Below are 15,596 nucleotides of genomic sequence, written 5' to 3' on the forward strand. Positions count from 1 at the left end.
TATGTTCTGAAGCAATCCAAAATTAAAGAAGCATTTTAATTTGCTACCTAATATTAAGTTTTTCAGTATAAATGAAAGGAAACTAAACAATCACTAGCAGGCCTTGCGTTGCAAAAAGAATGGGCTTTGAAAATCACTGCAAAGTGTAATACTGTAAGCAGAAAGCTCTTGGAGGTATTTTTAAACAATTCCTATTTAAGGAACACCGAGGTCAGACCTATTTGGAATGAAATTGATGGCAAGGTCCAAGGTGTCAACACAGCAGCACACACACCACCAGCATGGTATGTTAAGCAGGAGCTAAGATTTTATTCAGTTTTCACAGGTCTTAAGGTACTAGTTTGTTCCAAACTTTTTGACTTTGTGATCTGTTCTGTTATCATCTTTGTGAAAGAGATTTGAGGACACTTTTCCACATGGTCAGTCCAGCTAGGAAGTAGTCTTAATTCTTCAGAATGAATTATGAAAACTCTTTTTTGGTTTGTTGGGGTTTTTATTTTGGTTTGGTTTGGCTTTTTTTTCCCTTTATAAAGATCTATACACTCTCTTTGAATTACGCCTTGTAACCAAAACTCTTCATATGATCAGTTATTCCCATTCAAGTAAAGTAATAGAGCTTTGGTGGTGTCATTCATTACACATATCCCATCTTTAAACAAATTTGATGCAAATGTAATTACAGAAATCTAAATATAATTAAATATGGGTTTCCCAGCATTTAGATTTATGCAAATTCAAGGAAAGTATCATTTGATTGACAGAGAAATTTGTAACAGCATTAGTGTCTGGAAGCATTTAAAAAATTTATTCTATCAGCATATTCTCAAGAACTTGTGGGCTAGAGAGTATTCTGAATGAAGTTAAGGGCATCTTGCTTAGCAGGCAGGTAGCTTCAGAGATGATGTTATGGCATCCTGCAATTACTGTTTATAATTGCACCTGGTTTTCACCCCAGTCCTGTATAACCCATATCTGAAGCCACCTTTAAACGCACAATGAAATGACTATATTAGCAATCATTGGTTATAGCATTTATGAACACTTTTCAAACTAAAAAAATAACAAAAACCAGCTGATCTAGTATAACATTTAACAATATTTGGGGCATTTAAAATGTAAAGTCTATTCCTCCCCAAATAAATATCAGAATACTCTCACTGTATACTGAAAACCTGTTTTAACTTAGTGAAGGTTGCCACTGCCTCAGATGAAATACATTTTTTTTTAGTAGACATTGATGGGGTTATCAACTCAGAAATGTCTGTGATAGATTACCAGTAATGGATGGAAAGGCCCAGGATGATTGTAAGTCACATTCATCTTTCACAACCTCTTAGCTAGAGATGACAGTTATTTTCAGGGCTCCTAGGAAGAACATAAAGACAAAAACCTCATTGAAGAACTGGTCAAATTAATTTAATATCAACTGTGTACAATGACTGGATGACCTAGGAGAAAATGGAAGGTAATACTAATCAAGTTAATCCAAATAACTAAACAAAGCTTTCTGAAATGCTGTATCTAGTCCCCAAAGCTCTCTTCCCTCTAAGAATATTTGTGAAATGGTTGCAGTTATTTGCATATTAATACAAAAGTCTAAAAATGTAGCTGATTCTAGTCTCTCCAGTGGTTGATCAAAGAAGCCCAGTGCATCCATTTATTCCAAATTCTGACTTGTTTTAAAGACAACAAGACAAAAGTTCCCTGTTTAGAGAGAAAGTGAGACACTGCAAAATATGGCCCTTCCAAAAGTATTCCTCTAGCTTTTCACTAAAGGTGCTTGCTGGAGATAGATTGAGCAATCATATAAGTAGTAGGGTGGCAGCTTGTAGGCATTTATGTTTGTCAAACATACGTGTTGAAATATTTTACAGGAAGAAAAGGATCCTAGATCTGTAAAACCTGAGGGGACACAATCAGTGAGGAGTAAAATGTTAAAGACTATTAAACATGGAATATATGTTTAACAAAATTTGGTCAGCACAATCTCTATTAAACTTGGAGTCTCTTTAGCAGCAGCCAAACTATTTTGAGCACAGTATAATCATGCAGGCAAAGCAAAATCTGATGTACTATTTGGGTCTTTTGAGATAAACTGGGTGGATACCTAACCTCACCTAGATGTGGCCCCTTGTACAGACAGCTTATCTGTTCCTTGGGCAAGATAAAAGGCCTGTCTCCAGCTTGTACCCTGGTTCTGGTGAAAGAATTACCTTGTTGGATGGGTATAAGAGGTGTGATTGGTCATTTACTCATTTAAGTCTTTCTAAAAGATGGTTATAACCCTAAAGGAGATCCACGAGAGAAAACTGTGGGAGAAGAAACAAATGCCTCTGATTATACCCCAGAAAAAAAATGAAAACTGTTGGCTTTTTTTTAGCAGTGCCTGTCAATCCCTACTGCCTGAACTCTGCGGTGTCATTCAGCAGTCCACTACTTTGCATTAGTCCCAGATCAATAAAAAACTTAAGATCAACAAAAAATCTTAGGGCCAAAAAGGCTCTGTTGTAAGTTACAAACCACATGGAAATCCATTCGGAACTAAGTCAGGTCAAGTAGACAGGTAAAGAGGCAGAAATGGGTCTAAAATTGAATGAGTACTAACTGTGAGGAGGAAATGTCCACTAAAAGCAAATGTTTGGGTTTTTTTCGCAACATAGAATTACGTGACTGAGATGGTGAATTCTGAGCATCTTTAATGTTAAGTCTTACTTGTTAGGATGTTAGAAGTTGAAGAGATCAAGGCTGGAAGGTAAAGGATGACAAATTATTTCTGGATGAAAGGGATCTTTGCTTGCACTTTTCTGGGAATCCTGCAATAAACCTTTTGATTGCTGTGTTTTAAGAAAACCAAAATATTCAAATAAACATCATTATTGGTTAAACTTTCATTGATAAATTTTTCTCATCCATGGGAAGGAATTTCTGATCAGAAGTACTAAGATCCCAGTCTCCTCAGAGTAGCCAGTAGCACGATGATCCAATCCACATGGATGATTGCTGATCTGAGCCCCTGCAATTCTCTTTGCAAGGGCAGGTGTGGGACAAGCTTTTTCCTGGGTTTTACTGCATCTTTGCTGAGTTCCCTGAGTATTGCTATTTCTTCCAGCATTTTTCTGGTTTCTGTTTACTGGAACAATTTGGAAAAGAGTGCAGATTAATCTCAGGATAGAAGACAGGACTTTTTCTGAAATACTGAAAAGTTTCTGTTTGAGGGGCATAACTATTTTCTGGAAAACTCAAAGTTTACCCAGTATGTATCTGGGCATCTTAGTGAATTTAGTAATAACAATTCCTAAGTTCCCTTATGCACCTTCTTCTTGGAAATTTCTAATGTTTATCTTCCACTGAAAAAGTGATGATATTCACATTGTCACAGAGCTGAGAATATAATTATTGGAACATCACTGGCTGTCAGGATGTGTTTTGGTGAGTCTTTTTATTAATTCTTTTTGTTCAGTCTTGTTTCTAGGTTTGTCCTACTGTTAGAAAGGTTAACTTTCCAGGAAGTCAAAATCACAGTAATTTGCATGCAATTTTTCTTTTTTTTTTTTTTCTTAAGAAAACATGTCAGCATTATACTGGACCTGGCTCAACTTGTGAAAAATAAGGTATATGAACTTTTATTTTCTAGAGAACTTTTGAGTTGGTATAATTTCTCTTGGTATAAATTCCCTTGTCATTCTGTCATTCACTTTCTTGGAAGAGGTTGTCTCCATCTTCTTCCTCACCTCCCCAGAGGCAATTGGTGGGGCAGCAGCTGTTAGTTTCTCCCATCCCCCAGGCTCTCTTCATCACACAGGTGCTTCAGGCCCTAACCAGCAAAGCTTTAAAATACTCCACTTTAAAAAACACTACTTTAATTTATTGATGCTTTTTGTGTACAGTTGGCCAAAAACTGGATGTGATATTCTGGATATGAGCAAAGTTATGTCCCTTGATCCTTTGTTATTGCAGCTCTTGACACTGTTGGAACTTTATTGCCAGCAGACATGCCTGGTATGCACTCAGCTTGCTGTCTACTAATGCCCTTTTCTCACTGATGTAAAATTGATATTATTTGAAAGATTTTGGACATAAAAATATATTGTTTAGGAAGCAAGATTAAAGTTTTGTTTAGGTTTGTTTTTTGTTTTGTTTTGTTTATTTGTTTTTATGTTGCAGTTGTTTTGGAAATACATTTAATCAAAATATAATCAAGTTGTTAGGTGGAAGACCCTGTATTTATTTAAAATGCTTTGGAGAAAAAAACTGAAGAGCACTTCAAAACAATTGCAATTATATGTAACTGTGATAGGGTTTGCACAGATATAATTGTAAAAAGCACAACATCTTGATGAATGAGAACTATATCCCATAGATATGATGGTATATGAAGCCTAAAATAATGAGAAATTTCTTGTTCCATAAAAGTACTTACTGTATAGATAAATTATAAAGCCAATGTAGTCTAGAACATAGAAAGCTATTAAAGTGTTATGTTTAATTTATTCTAAATTAGAACTGTATTTTAAATTTCAGTTTTGGTTGTAATATGTTGTCTGAGAAGCCCTGATAATGTAAGTGTACACCGTACAGCTTTCCTACCCACTTATCATAAATGTTTTCTAAGAGTAGCAACATGACAGTATCTGGGTAAGGACAACATGTTCCATATGTTCTGCTTAGATAAAGTTATATTTTTATTCTTTATGCTTTGTAACTCTTAGAACCATAGAGTGATACTTTTATTATCACACATACTATAGGAAATGTTATGGGTTCTGTTCTTGTTTTCTTTTCAAAAACTTGTGAGGATAGTTTTATGACTGTCACATCAAAATTATATGTGAAATCATTTCAGTTTTCTAAAATGTGTTTTAAAAAGCAAGTAAACTCCAACTTTTCAGTGACTACTTTGATGTGATAGTTTCTAAATAGAAATTTTCTAATATTTTATTAAAAGGTGAGTGTTGTTAATTCCTTCATAAAATATATTTGTCTTTCAATTCAAAAATTCAAAGCCTTTTCATTATTTTCTGTAAAGAAATCAAAACAGCAAGAACTGACTTAAGTTTTGAGATCCAGCTGTAGGTTCAAGTGTCTGGTGTTTATGTGTTGATCATGGCTATCAACATGCCAGCTCCTGCTACAGCCAGTGGAGCTCTGGTCAATGCAGATGATGATCATTCAGCTTGTCAGAATTAGAACCTTAACTGGAGTCACCTGCATCATTTTCCAGACTCCATCATTTGAATAAAGGTGGATTTCAGGTCCCTAAACATAGACATTGACTGCAATTTGAAATGCTTTGGTGTATTGAAATAGTGCACAGACCTGGTGGACAGGGCTCAGAGGGGACCTTCTGTTGCAAGGTTTGAAGATCAACCAAGGTACTTCACAGCAGACCAAAACATACTAAACTAAATTTGGTTTAAGCAACCAAATATCACATTATATCTTTGTTGACTGTCATGAGAGATTAGATATGTTATTTCACATGTAGACTTCTGAAAAAAAACCCTCTCTGGTTAAGTTTCTGGCTGATTCTGAATGCCTTATAAAATGTTCTAATTGCACTAAATTAACCCATATGTAAAAATAATGTCTTCTTAAAAAAAAAAGATCAGTTTTTTGCATGGCTCTAGAAAAAAATGTAGCACACCTCACTGTGATTTGGGAAAAAAAAATTAATAACTAAAATGCAGAAAAGAAATATGTGTCTAGAATATCCTAAAAGAAACATTCAAAGTGTTGTTTATAAAGTAAAACATTGATCAGGTTTAAAGTTCCATTAACGATTAAATAAACTCTGAACACAAACAATGCTAGTAAAATTAGCAATCGAGAAGCAATTATTTATTAATGAAATAATGAAGTTAATTAATTTTTACCAGTTTTCTTACTTATTTTCAATTGTGTCTTCTGAAAATCAGTCAGTTTGTCTTAAATCATTCATCTAGAAATCCAAATAATGCAGATCATAGGGTTGAAAATGTGGTGTTAAATCCACAGTTATGCTTTTGCTTGTTTCTAAAACTAGAGTTTAATAATGTACCTCAATTCAGGAAAATCAAGGAGGTGTTGAGACATACTTCTAGCTCCTGCTCTAGGTCTGAAAAGCTTCATTTTAGGCTTTTAGAATAGCATTTCAATTACTATTTAAATGCACTTGAAATAGGTTTTTCCTTCTAAATGTTAAAATATGTATCTTTTCAGTTTCAAAAGTTTTTTCCTGTTCTACATTGCAATGAATTTAAGACTTTACTGAGTATTTAATGATAACTGAGAAATGGAAGCCAATAACATTTTCTTCTCATAACCAGTTTCTAGCAGTTGCTGAGGATGCTAGAAACATGAAAGCCAAAGTCCCCGTTTTGTATGTTTTGGCATATATCCCATGTCTTGCTACTATGATAAACAGCCTTTACCTCACTCTAACCAAGGAGTGGGAATAACTAAGCACTAAGACACATGGGTGTAGGAAATCCGTATCCTGAGGACTGTTGACTCATGACTAATGTCATGTCATGACTAATGTTGACTCATGCATACTAAGTAGACCAGCTTCAGCTAGAGAGTCTGAACAAATAGTATCTGTAGCATGTGAAAATCTTGTTATTGCATCCAGCTGGTCTCATTAACAGCAATATTCAAATAGCTGGTCTGACTCATTTGGAACAGGTAATGGCCTCTGCACGGTTTGTATCATCTGGTGCAACTGAGATGCTGCCCAGGCTCCTCAAACACAATGAAGTGCAGGGATTGTGAGTGATTCTGACACAGCTTCCCTCACATTACAGAAATCATCCCTTTCACTGGTAAATTTTGCATATTTGATGAGCTGCACTTTTCTGAATAGAAACCATTTTTCCTGAATAATTGCCAGGCAGGTCTATCCTAAGGCATATTGTTGCTCTTAAAATATTTTTTTTTAATCTTTTTTCTGTTGTTTTTTGAGCAGCTGTCTTCCACACCCCATTCCATTGATAAAATAAGTGATGAATCCATCTGAAAGTAAAACAGAAAAATGGCTTCTCTTTACTTTATATAGAATTATGTTTGGTTTTCTGTTTTGGTTCAGTTTTTTTCCAAATATTTCTTGCTGGAGTTAAGCAATTAACTTCTAACTTTGGCATTTGAACATGAAGTAGAGTTCCTTGGATATGATTCATGTGAGTTTTATACTACCTTGCATATGATAGTGATTGAAAATGTTTTTTACAAGTAAGACCATGAACTTTAACAAAATGTTTTTGCTTTTTTGTGTCACAGATAGGAAATGGCATTTGAAATGTAAAGCTTATGGTGATGAGTTTAATTTAAACGAGCTGCTGTTTGAAATAGATAACACTTTCATTTTAGTAAATTAATGGTGTGGCAAAAGGAAACTCAAAGATGCTTCTACCTGTAATAAAAAAAATGATGCTCTCTAGAATTCTGATATTGCACCATGTGATTACATTACCTAATCTTATTAATTTTATTACATGAAACATAGTAAAATGTTTCCTTTATATATTGACATAAATGTAATTTCAGGCTTTTTACAAATCTTTGTGCAAAAATCCCAAATAGCTCTGGAATTATATTGCTGCACTCTAATAAAATCAAAACTGTTACAGTCAAAAGATAGATGTAGAGCAAGGTTTGTGGGAAAGGTTGTTGGAGTTAGGTCAGCTCCAGGAACATCTGGGGCTTGAAATGGCAAGACAAGGTGATCACGGCAAGGCCCCAGCCTTGCTGCTCCTCCATTTTTCTCATCTAGAAAACCCATAGGATTTGCTTGCTGGTAGGGCTTAAACTGGGGTTGGGGTTAGAGTTGAGAGAGTCAAAGAGCCTAGAGCTCCAGGAACACTGGGTCTGGAAAAGGCATGCCAACACGATCCCTGCAAAGCCCCAGTCTTGCTGGGGCTCCATTTTTCTGATCTGGAAAACCCATAGGATTTTGTTAGGTTTAGAGCTGAAGCTGGTGTCAGGGTTAGGATTAGGGTTATATTTAGGGTTAGGGTTGCGAGATTAAAAGAGCCTCAAGTTCTAGGGACATGGGCTAGAAAAGGCATACCAAGTCAATCCTGGCAAGGCCCCAGCCTTGCTGCTTCTACATCTTTCTGATCATATGAAAATTCATAGTGTTAGTAAGTGAATACAGAAAAAAGCAGAAAAACAATTCCAATTTTGCCACCTCAGAGCACCTGTTATACTCTGTGGTGTCCAGTTTCTTCAGCTCACCAGTCAGAATGACAAGAAGCATTGTTTAGAAGATTTAACTGGGAATATATTGTTCTCAAAATGTGCAGTATCTGCTATTAATATGTAGTTGTGAGCTGTTCACAGCATAGGGAGTGCTTCAGAAAAAGTATTTCAGAACTGGTAGTTACTGGCAAATGCTGAATTACTTATACATTACTTTCAACGGGACAGAAGTCAGGTGTTGTGGTGACAGGGACTTTAAAAAATAATGTGATTCAGCGTTTGAATTACAAACCATTTTATTCTAATTGATATTTAACGTCAGATAATTAAGTCTCATTGATGGTAATCTGCATTAATGTAATTTCTCCCACTTATTCACCCCTGCAGAGCACGCCATGGGGAGTGTGGTGCTCTGAAATCTGACAGTAGTATTGCTCCATATCTCTGCCACATACTTGTCTCCGTCAGGATCAAACACCTTAGCAAAGAGGTCCAATGTAATTAACTCTCCAAATAGTCCTAGATTTCTGGGGTCTGTATGCATTACCAATTCACTTCAGTAGTACATTTGTGGGGTGGACCTGCCAGTTATCTCTCCACCTGCCCTTTGGCTAATGGTATGGATTGCTCTGGGGTGCACAAGTGGGATTTCTTCTGGGTACATCTGCAGAGGACACTGCTTTCTGGGATCTCACCTGGTGTGCTAAAGTTATGGATATGTGCTCAATGCACACTACACAAACACTGAATATGGGATCCTCAGCACCAACTGTGTCACTCTGTGGCACTGCAGTAGCTGCTGGTAAACACAGAAATCTTGAGGCCCTGCTCTCTCTTCTTTCAGAGTACTGTCCCGTAGGGGCAGAAGAGCAGTGGCCAGCTGGAGGATTGAAGTTATGCTGCTCCGGGGAACACAGATGCTTTCCACCACCAGAGCATCTGCCACTTGTATTTGCTTAATTGCAGAAGTGGTTTTGACACCAAGCAACAGGCAGACTAAATATTTTATTTTAAATGGGCTTAGAGTTGCTATTTTTGACAGATTAAATAACAGAGCCCTTCTTAATTAAAACAAGTGAAATAAAAAGTGTTGGCATTTGTATGTGAACATCTGCAGTAGCATTTTTCTTTGTAGTTACTGTGCACTGTGTGACTGTATATGGAACCAGTGCTGATTCTGAGATTAAAAATTATGTAGAGTATTTGACTCAATGGATTATCTTTCCTGAGGACTGGAAAGTCTTTTTTAAATATAAAGAGCAGTAAAATTTGTTGTTCCTTTTCTGTATTTGTTTTCACAGGATATTTGCAACTATTTGGGTACATTTATGAAAAGTTGCCAAGGCAATCAGAGCCAGTGCAGGTGCATGGCACAGCAAGTGAGGGATTGTGACATAGTGGGGGTGTGTTTCGAGTTGGGGAAACCCCAGGGAAGTGCAGAGACAAGCCAGGAACTGGCAGTGTGATGTAGGTGGCACAGCAGTAATGGCAGACACCCCTCTCCCACAAAGGGCAGCCCTAAGGAGCATGAATTATCAGTTTCTTGGTTCTGTCTAATGTGTTCCATCCCAAATGAACATTGTATTAAGTAATACTTGGAATACTTCTTAACAATGTTTAATGATTTACAAATGACCTACCTTAGTGAAAATTATGTGTGAAATTAAGATGAAAAGTTCTCAAAATACTGAGTCATACAAATCTGAGAGCTACTTTTGACTAAGCACAGGTAGTTTTTTTTTTTCTGGAAAAGGTGTAATAAAAGGGCAAGGTAGTGTTTTTGCCCCTTGAAGAAGACAAAAGGAAAATAACTAAAGTTTGTCTTTCATCTCTTCAGTTGGTCTTAACAGAACTCTTACTATCTGATCATCAAAGGTGTAGCATCACAAAAGATTTAGCAGAAGGTCATGTAAGAGAAGAAACGTCTAAATATCTCCAAAAAATGAGTAGCTCAAAGTCACAAATAAAGGGAAGGTAGTGTTGTGCAGAGAATTGATTTAAACCTTTGAATGAAAAACTTCATTTTCTCTATGTTACAGTCTAAGAAATGAAGTTCCATCACAGACCAGAATTCATTCTTGATATACTTTGCCCTGCTGTTTTGCACATGAGGAATCATGAGACTCATATTGGAAACAGTTCTTGTTTCTGACATTAAATATTTTATGAACCTTTATGTATTTATTAGTTTGTATTTTATCTTTCCAGGGACAGATTCTGGATTTTTCAGGTTTTCACTCAGTACAGACAAATAACAGGCTGATTCCTGAGGGTGTGGCTGGGTGGAGCCAAAGATACCTCTGGTGTAGGTTTGGAGGGGATGTGCTATGAATGGCTTTGTGGTAATGCCTTGGAGCTGCGAGAGAACGTGGCCTCATGGGCTCTGCTTAGGAGCTCCTGATGAGGGAGGTAGGACATGCTAAACAGCAGAAGATAGTGTCTCCAAGCATCCAGGACATAAGATCACAGAAGTTCATTGTGTTTTCTCTCTACAAGATTCAGGTTGTGATCCTGTCTGCCATAAGGGAACCACCACCAGTGACTAAAACTGCTCAGGCTTCTAGTCCATGTGGTTCGCAACCTCTCATAATGTATATAATACGCTGGATAATAGTTTTAAAGTTGGTCAGTTTGGTCAAGCTTATAGTGCAAGAAAGTGTTGTAGAAAGGGGTAGAAGGGAAGATGCATCTTGTTTGGACCTTGCCAAGTTTTCAAGAACCAGATAAGTCTTCTATTGACAAATGGGCCAGTAGTCTGGATTCAGTTTGGCGTGAGTCATTTGGTTTCACAAATTCAAGACCAAAATCAGTCCTGGTAATCAAGGATTATTATAGAGATACAGTCTAAAATCTTGCCTGATTTTGAGAGATTTTTGGCAGTAAAAGTTTTTCTCTTTCCGTCTCCCCCTTTTATCCCTCCCCATTTCACTGTAGCAATGGGGTTGTTAAATAATCACTGGCAGTGATAATTACAGTAGTGACTTTTGTGGACCTACCTAATAATTTTAACTATTCAGTATGCTATTGGTCTAGACAGTGTTTATTTTCACTCTTAAGGAGTATGCAGTACGTTGTAAAATGTGTGTTATTGCAACTGAATAGGTGTCCAGGGCCCATAATCATTCAATACAGGAAGCTAGAATTAGAAGTGAAATATAAAAGTGTATTTCCTTAGTGAACTAGAAGCAGAAATTGCACTTCTTAATGCCTGGTACAGAAAAGAGTCAGTCCTCTCTTGCCCTTCACCTTGTAGCCTTTCCCCTTCTGTAATGAGGAGAGGTTCTGCCAACAATGTGGGGAATAGTTTGACGGTGTAGCTCTTTCTCAATAATGTGCATTGCAGAATAAAGGGCAAACTATACTGGGCTAGATATAGCAGGGCAGCTCACACTGGTTTATCCAATACAAGTTATGTCAAGTTAAATGAAATCCACATCTTTTTTTCTTAATATCCAGGACCCTGTACTTTCACAAGAAGCAAATGGAACTCTAAGCCAAAAAAACTCTGTTTATAATAACTCCAAAAGCACGTATCGAATATCTTGCTGTGTTTCAGTATCATAGGTCAAAAATACAACTGAATACTAATTGTGCTGTTTAATGCAACCATTTTGAAAGTCTATTTCTAACCTTCTTTGTTGGTCTCACATGTTCTTATTCTATTAGCAGCCCATTTTCTGATCCCTTCCCTCCCTGTTTGACATTTCAGAATGAATAACAAAGCCATTTTCTAAGTGCATATGCATTTCCTCAAGGAAATCAGGACTTGAGCACACACATCGGTCTTTGCATGCATGCCAACAAAGCATGAATAAAAATAAGCCTGCCTTTGCTTGCCTACATGCTAAAGTCTGAATCTTCCATGCTTTGAACTCTTGCTCCAAAATGCAAATGTATAATTCAAGAGGACTGAGGCAGAATAGTCTTGAGCATAACTTCTGGGTATATGCTTCCTATAGCAAAATACTCAGATTTGAATTATGGTTTTAAACTTCCTCTGCCCCAGGAGTGGTGATTCCACAGAAAGAGGTCAAAGAAAATCAGGGTGCCTAGTGGCTGGGGGAGTCTGCCTTGACCAGCAGACAAGTGCTGAGGATTGCTTTCTTTCTGGAGAACCTTTCAGGTAAAGTAAGAACATCAACCATGAGATATGAAGGTGAAATAAGTAGGAAAAAACACTTTTTTGTGTCTTAAGAGATGATATGCAAGAGAGAGAACTGTTTTTCCAAAGTAAACTGTTCTGTGTACGTGCCAAAGTGGAGCTTGTAGAAAAGTCAGTCAGGTTCAGGTACTGACAGTTGAGATGGCAGCTAAGCAAATGTTTTGGGATAAGAAGGCTTGACTATTGGTTAGGTCTAATTACATTTAATATGCCCATTTATTGGTTTTTATTTGCCTAGGTGCTCATAATTCTTTCAGGGGAAATTGTTAGTATGTCAGCCGTAGTGTTGCATGTAACTGAGTTAATTTATTAAGAACAAAAATAGATGTTCCAAGGTAAAGGTGGTAGCAATCAAGTCATTTTGTGTCTCATTACCTTCTGAAGAAGTGCAGCCCATCATTTAAAAAGGATGATGTTTTTGAGTCCAAATGTATTATACTATTGCCTATGTGCATTTGTTTTCCCTTCCTCACAGATACAGACAAGGCTGCTGTATAAAAAAAAAATGCATAAAGACTGGTAGCCTGTGACTACTGGTGTACAGATTTTTTTTCCCTCTGCTGAATATTGATCTTGTTTGGAAATATCATGGGAAATATTCTTTACTGTATTTTACAACACTCAGTAGCTGAAGAAAATGAGATATTATTGCTGTAGGAAAAAAAATCCTGCCACAATTATTAAGCCATGAGCATGCATTCAAATTTTGATATCCCACTATTATAGCACAGATTGGCTGACAGCTATGGCTACTGGAAGAAGCCTTGCTCACCCTTAAATTATCAGCTAAATTTTCCAGTTTCCAGGGAACCAGAAATTCAATCAATTACTGCTGCCAACTCTGTAAGGTGTTACCAAATTGCTGCTGGAAATGATGCAGAGGTATTTTGCAGGGATAGCTTAGAAAGATATTTTCTTAAATACTGTGTTTCAAAATTGTATGAATTAGTCAAATGTATCTTCTGGAATTCTTGTAGCATTTATACAGAGGCCTTAATAATTTTGTGGTTCACTCGTCACTGACTTCTCAGAAAAGTCATAAAATTGTTGAAAACTTTTACAAAGGACATCTTAGAAAACACAAAGCAAAATGTTTCTGCAATCTCCAGATTGCAAAAAATTAATTTTATGCATTGAAATTTTTTTTTATGGAGACATGTTTCTGTATAAAAATTAGACTTCACAGTTAGTGTCTTATAGCTCTTACAGCTTAGAAAAATTTTCAAAGGTTCTAATTTCTTTGGTGCTTTAGACAATGTTCTCTCAATTAATTGATTTGAATTTGGCCTAGATCATGCAGGCCTTGGTAGATTTTACTTCTTTCTTACTTAACTGGTTTTCATCTTCAGTGAAAAGTACAGAATGAAGAACTAGAGTGATATACTTCAGCTAATTTTGCAACATGTTTAGTACTAGCTACTAAATTTATTTTCACTAAGGATACAGCTGACTGCTTTCTTTCTTAAATTAAAAGATTTGTTTTTGCACTTAATTTTCTTTAGTCTGTTTTCATCAGTGGAAAAGTGCTGATAAAATACTAGTTGACCATTAGAAGACAGATAAAATAGAATGATGCATCTTCATTACTATCGTATTCTCTCTGAACTGTTTTTTCTTCTTCCTTCCAGGACGGTTCTGTTTACTCTGACCTCTGTAGTTGTGCTTGTCATCACTACTGACTGGATCAGCTGGGACAAGCTGAATCGTGGATTTCTGCCAAGTGATGAGGTCTCAAGAGCCTTCTTGGCTTCTTTCATCTTGGTGTTTGACCTTCTTATTGTCATGCAGGTACACTCTCCTAATGTTCCACTCAGGCTGTTGAGGCTGCCTAGTCACTACTTCCTCTAGAGCAAATGGTGTTTAACTAAGGCTACAAAAAGGTAAATAAATGTTTAGTTTGCAATCACTACTAGTAAGGGCATTTTATAACATCATTCTCAGTAACTTTGCAAAAAAGTCCTCTGGCTTTTTATTGTGAAAATATTGCTGATTTCTTTTAGAGTGCTAGGTAGGAACTTCATGGCTTTGCAAATTAGAAAGTGTTTTCTGCAAAAATTACATCATGAAAAGAAACAGAAGCTGGTTGTTTTGTAAATTCAAATCTTCTCTTAGGAAGATAAATTCAGATAGAAAAAGAAAGAAATATGTCCAAACTTCAAACATCTACAATATTAGGTATACACACACTAAGATACTTTAATAGATGAAAATTAGTATATGCTATTAAGATTCAACTTTTCAATTCAACGTGAATTTTTTTTTTTTTTTACTTGATGACAGGTCCTTGTAGTGTAATGACTTCTGCCTGAAAGCTTAACTGGGGAGATGATTTATTTTAATCTGCCTGATGTCTGCTCCTTTGAATCTACCTGCTAAGAAAGGAGTCTAGGTCACAAGTATGTGGCCAAAAACCTTCTTCATGTGAAGCTGTGCTCTCCCCTTTGCATTTGTATGTAGTTTGAGCCTTGTGTGAATAATTCACCCAAACCTCTGTGAAAAATTATGTCATTTGGGCTGAGGTAAGGAAGAGGAGTATGGAAGGCCCATGGCTGCTCATAGTCCTAGACATATTAGACTGTTGAACTGAAGGTCAGCAAAGAATATGAGAAGAACCAATGGGTCCATCCTCTCCAGTATATTATTAATTCTGCCAGCAGAGAGTGTTTCTGAGACATTCAGTTCTCTTTAAAAAGCTATCTATTACTTGAGTAATTACCATAGAGGTGACACTGGTGGCACTCAGATATTATCACTGCTGTACTAGGACTTCAAAGGTGCATAGAATCCTATAGTTCAGTTTTGGTTTCCAATGTCCACCACTGTTCAGTGCTCACTGTGGTTCATGGTTAGAACTGGGAGGATAAGAAAGGAAATACTGTTTTTCTCATAATACTGCTTTTCTCATAAGATTTCTGGTGCTTTGTTTTGTCTACCTTTGAAATTTGCATTTTGTTTGATGTTTCAAAAAGATTCAAGAGAATGTATAATAAATGATTGTACTTTACAGAGCTGTAATGAAAGTATGAATGAAAATGCAGGATGTATCAAGCTATACTGAATTTGGTATTGCATGCAGTGTAGAAAAACAGAGCTGTCTTCATATAAAATAACTATTAAACCAGCCTTCTGGCTTTGAGAAAAGAAATTCCAGTATTTTGCTCTTGGAGTTGCTGAATATAGAGAAAAACCTTATGTGAAACAGCTTGTCCTAAGCACTCTTTCATATTTTTATAGCACAAAAAAAGAGGCTCTTTAAAAT

The 15,596-nt window shown here is 36.4% G+C and overlaps 1 protein-coding gene across 7 annotated transcripts in view; it reads left to right on the top strand.

Moving 5' to 3' along the window:
• TMEM117 (transmembrane protein 117) overlaps positions 1 to 15,596 on the top strand; it is a 177,797-nt gene that overhangs the window by 129,203 nt on the left and 32,998 nt on the right. For 5 of the 7 annotated variants that reach the window (XM_072922305.1, XM_072922319.1, XM_072922322.1 and 2 more), the window contains exons 6-7: positions 12,182 to 12,298; positions 13,966 to 14,125. In XM_072922305.1, coding sequence (XP_072778406.1) covers positions 12,182 to 12,298; positions 13,966 to 14,125 — 277 coding nt within the window. The remainder of the gene's footprint in view (positions 1 to 12,181; positions 12,299 to 13,965; positions 14,126 to 15,596) is intronic. The other 2 variants (XM_030258490.4, XM_012568928.5) reach the window with 1 other exon arrangement.

The sequence above is a fragment of the Taeniopygia guttata genome, chromosome 1A, assembly GCF_048771995.1.
Source record: "Taeniopygia guttata chromosome 1A, bTaeGut7.mat, whole genome shotgun sequence".
In the NCBI taxonomy this organism is placed as follows: domain Eukaryota; kingdom Metazoa; phylum Chordata; class Aves; order Passeriformes; family Estrildidae; genus Taeniopygia; species Taeniopygia guttata.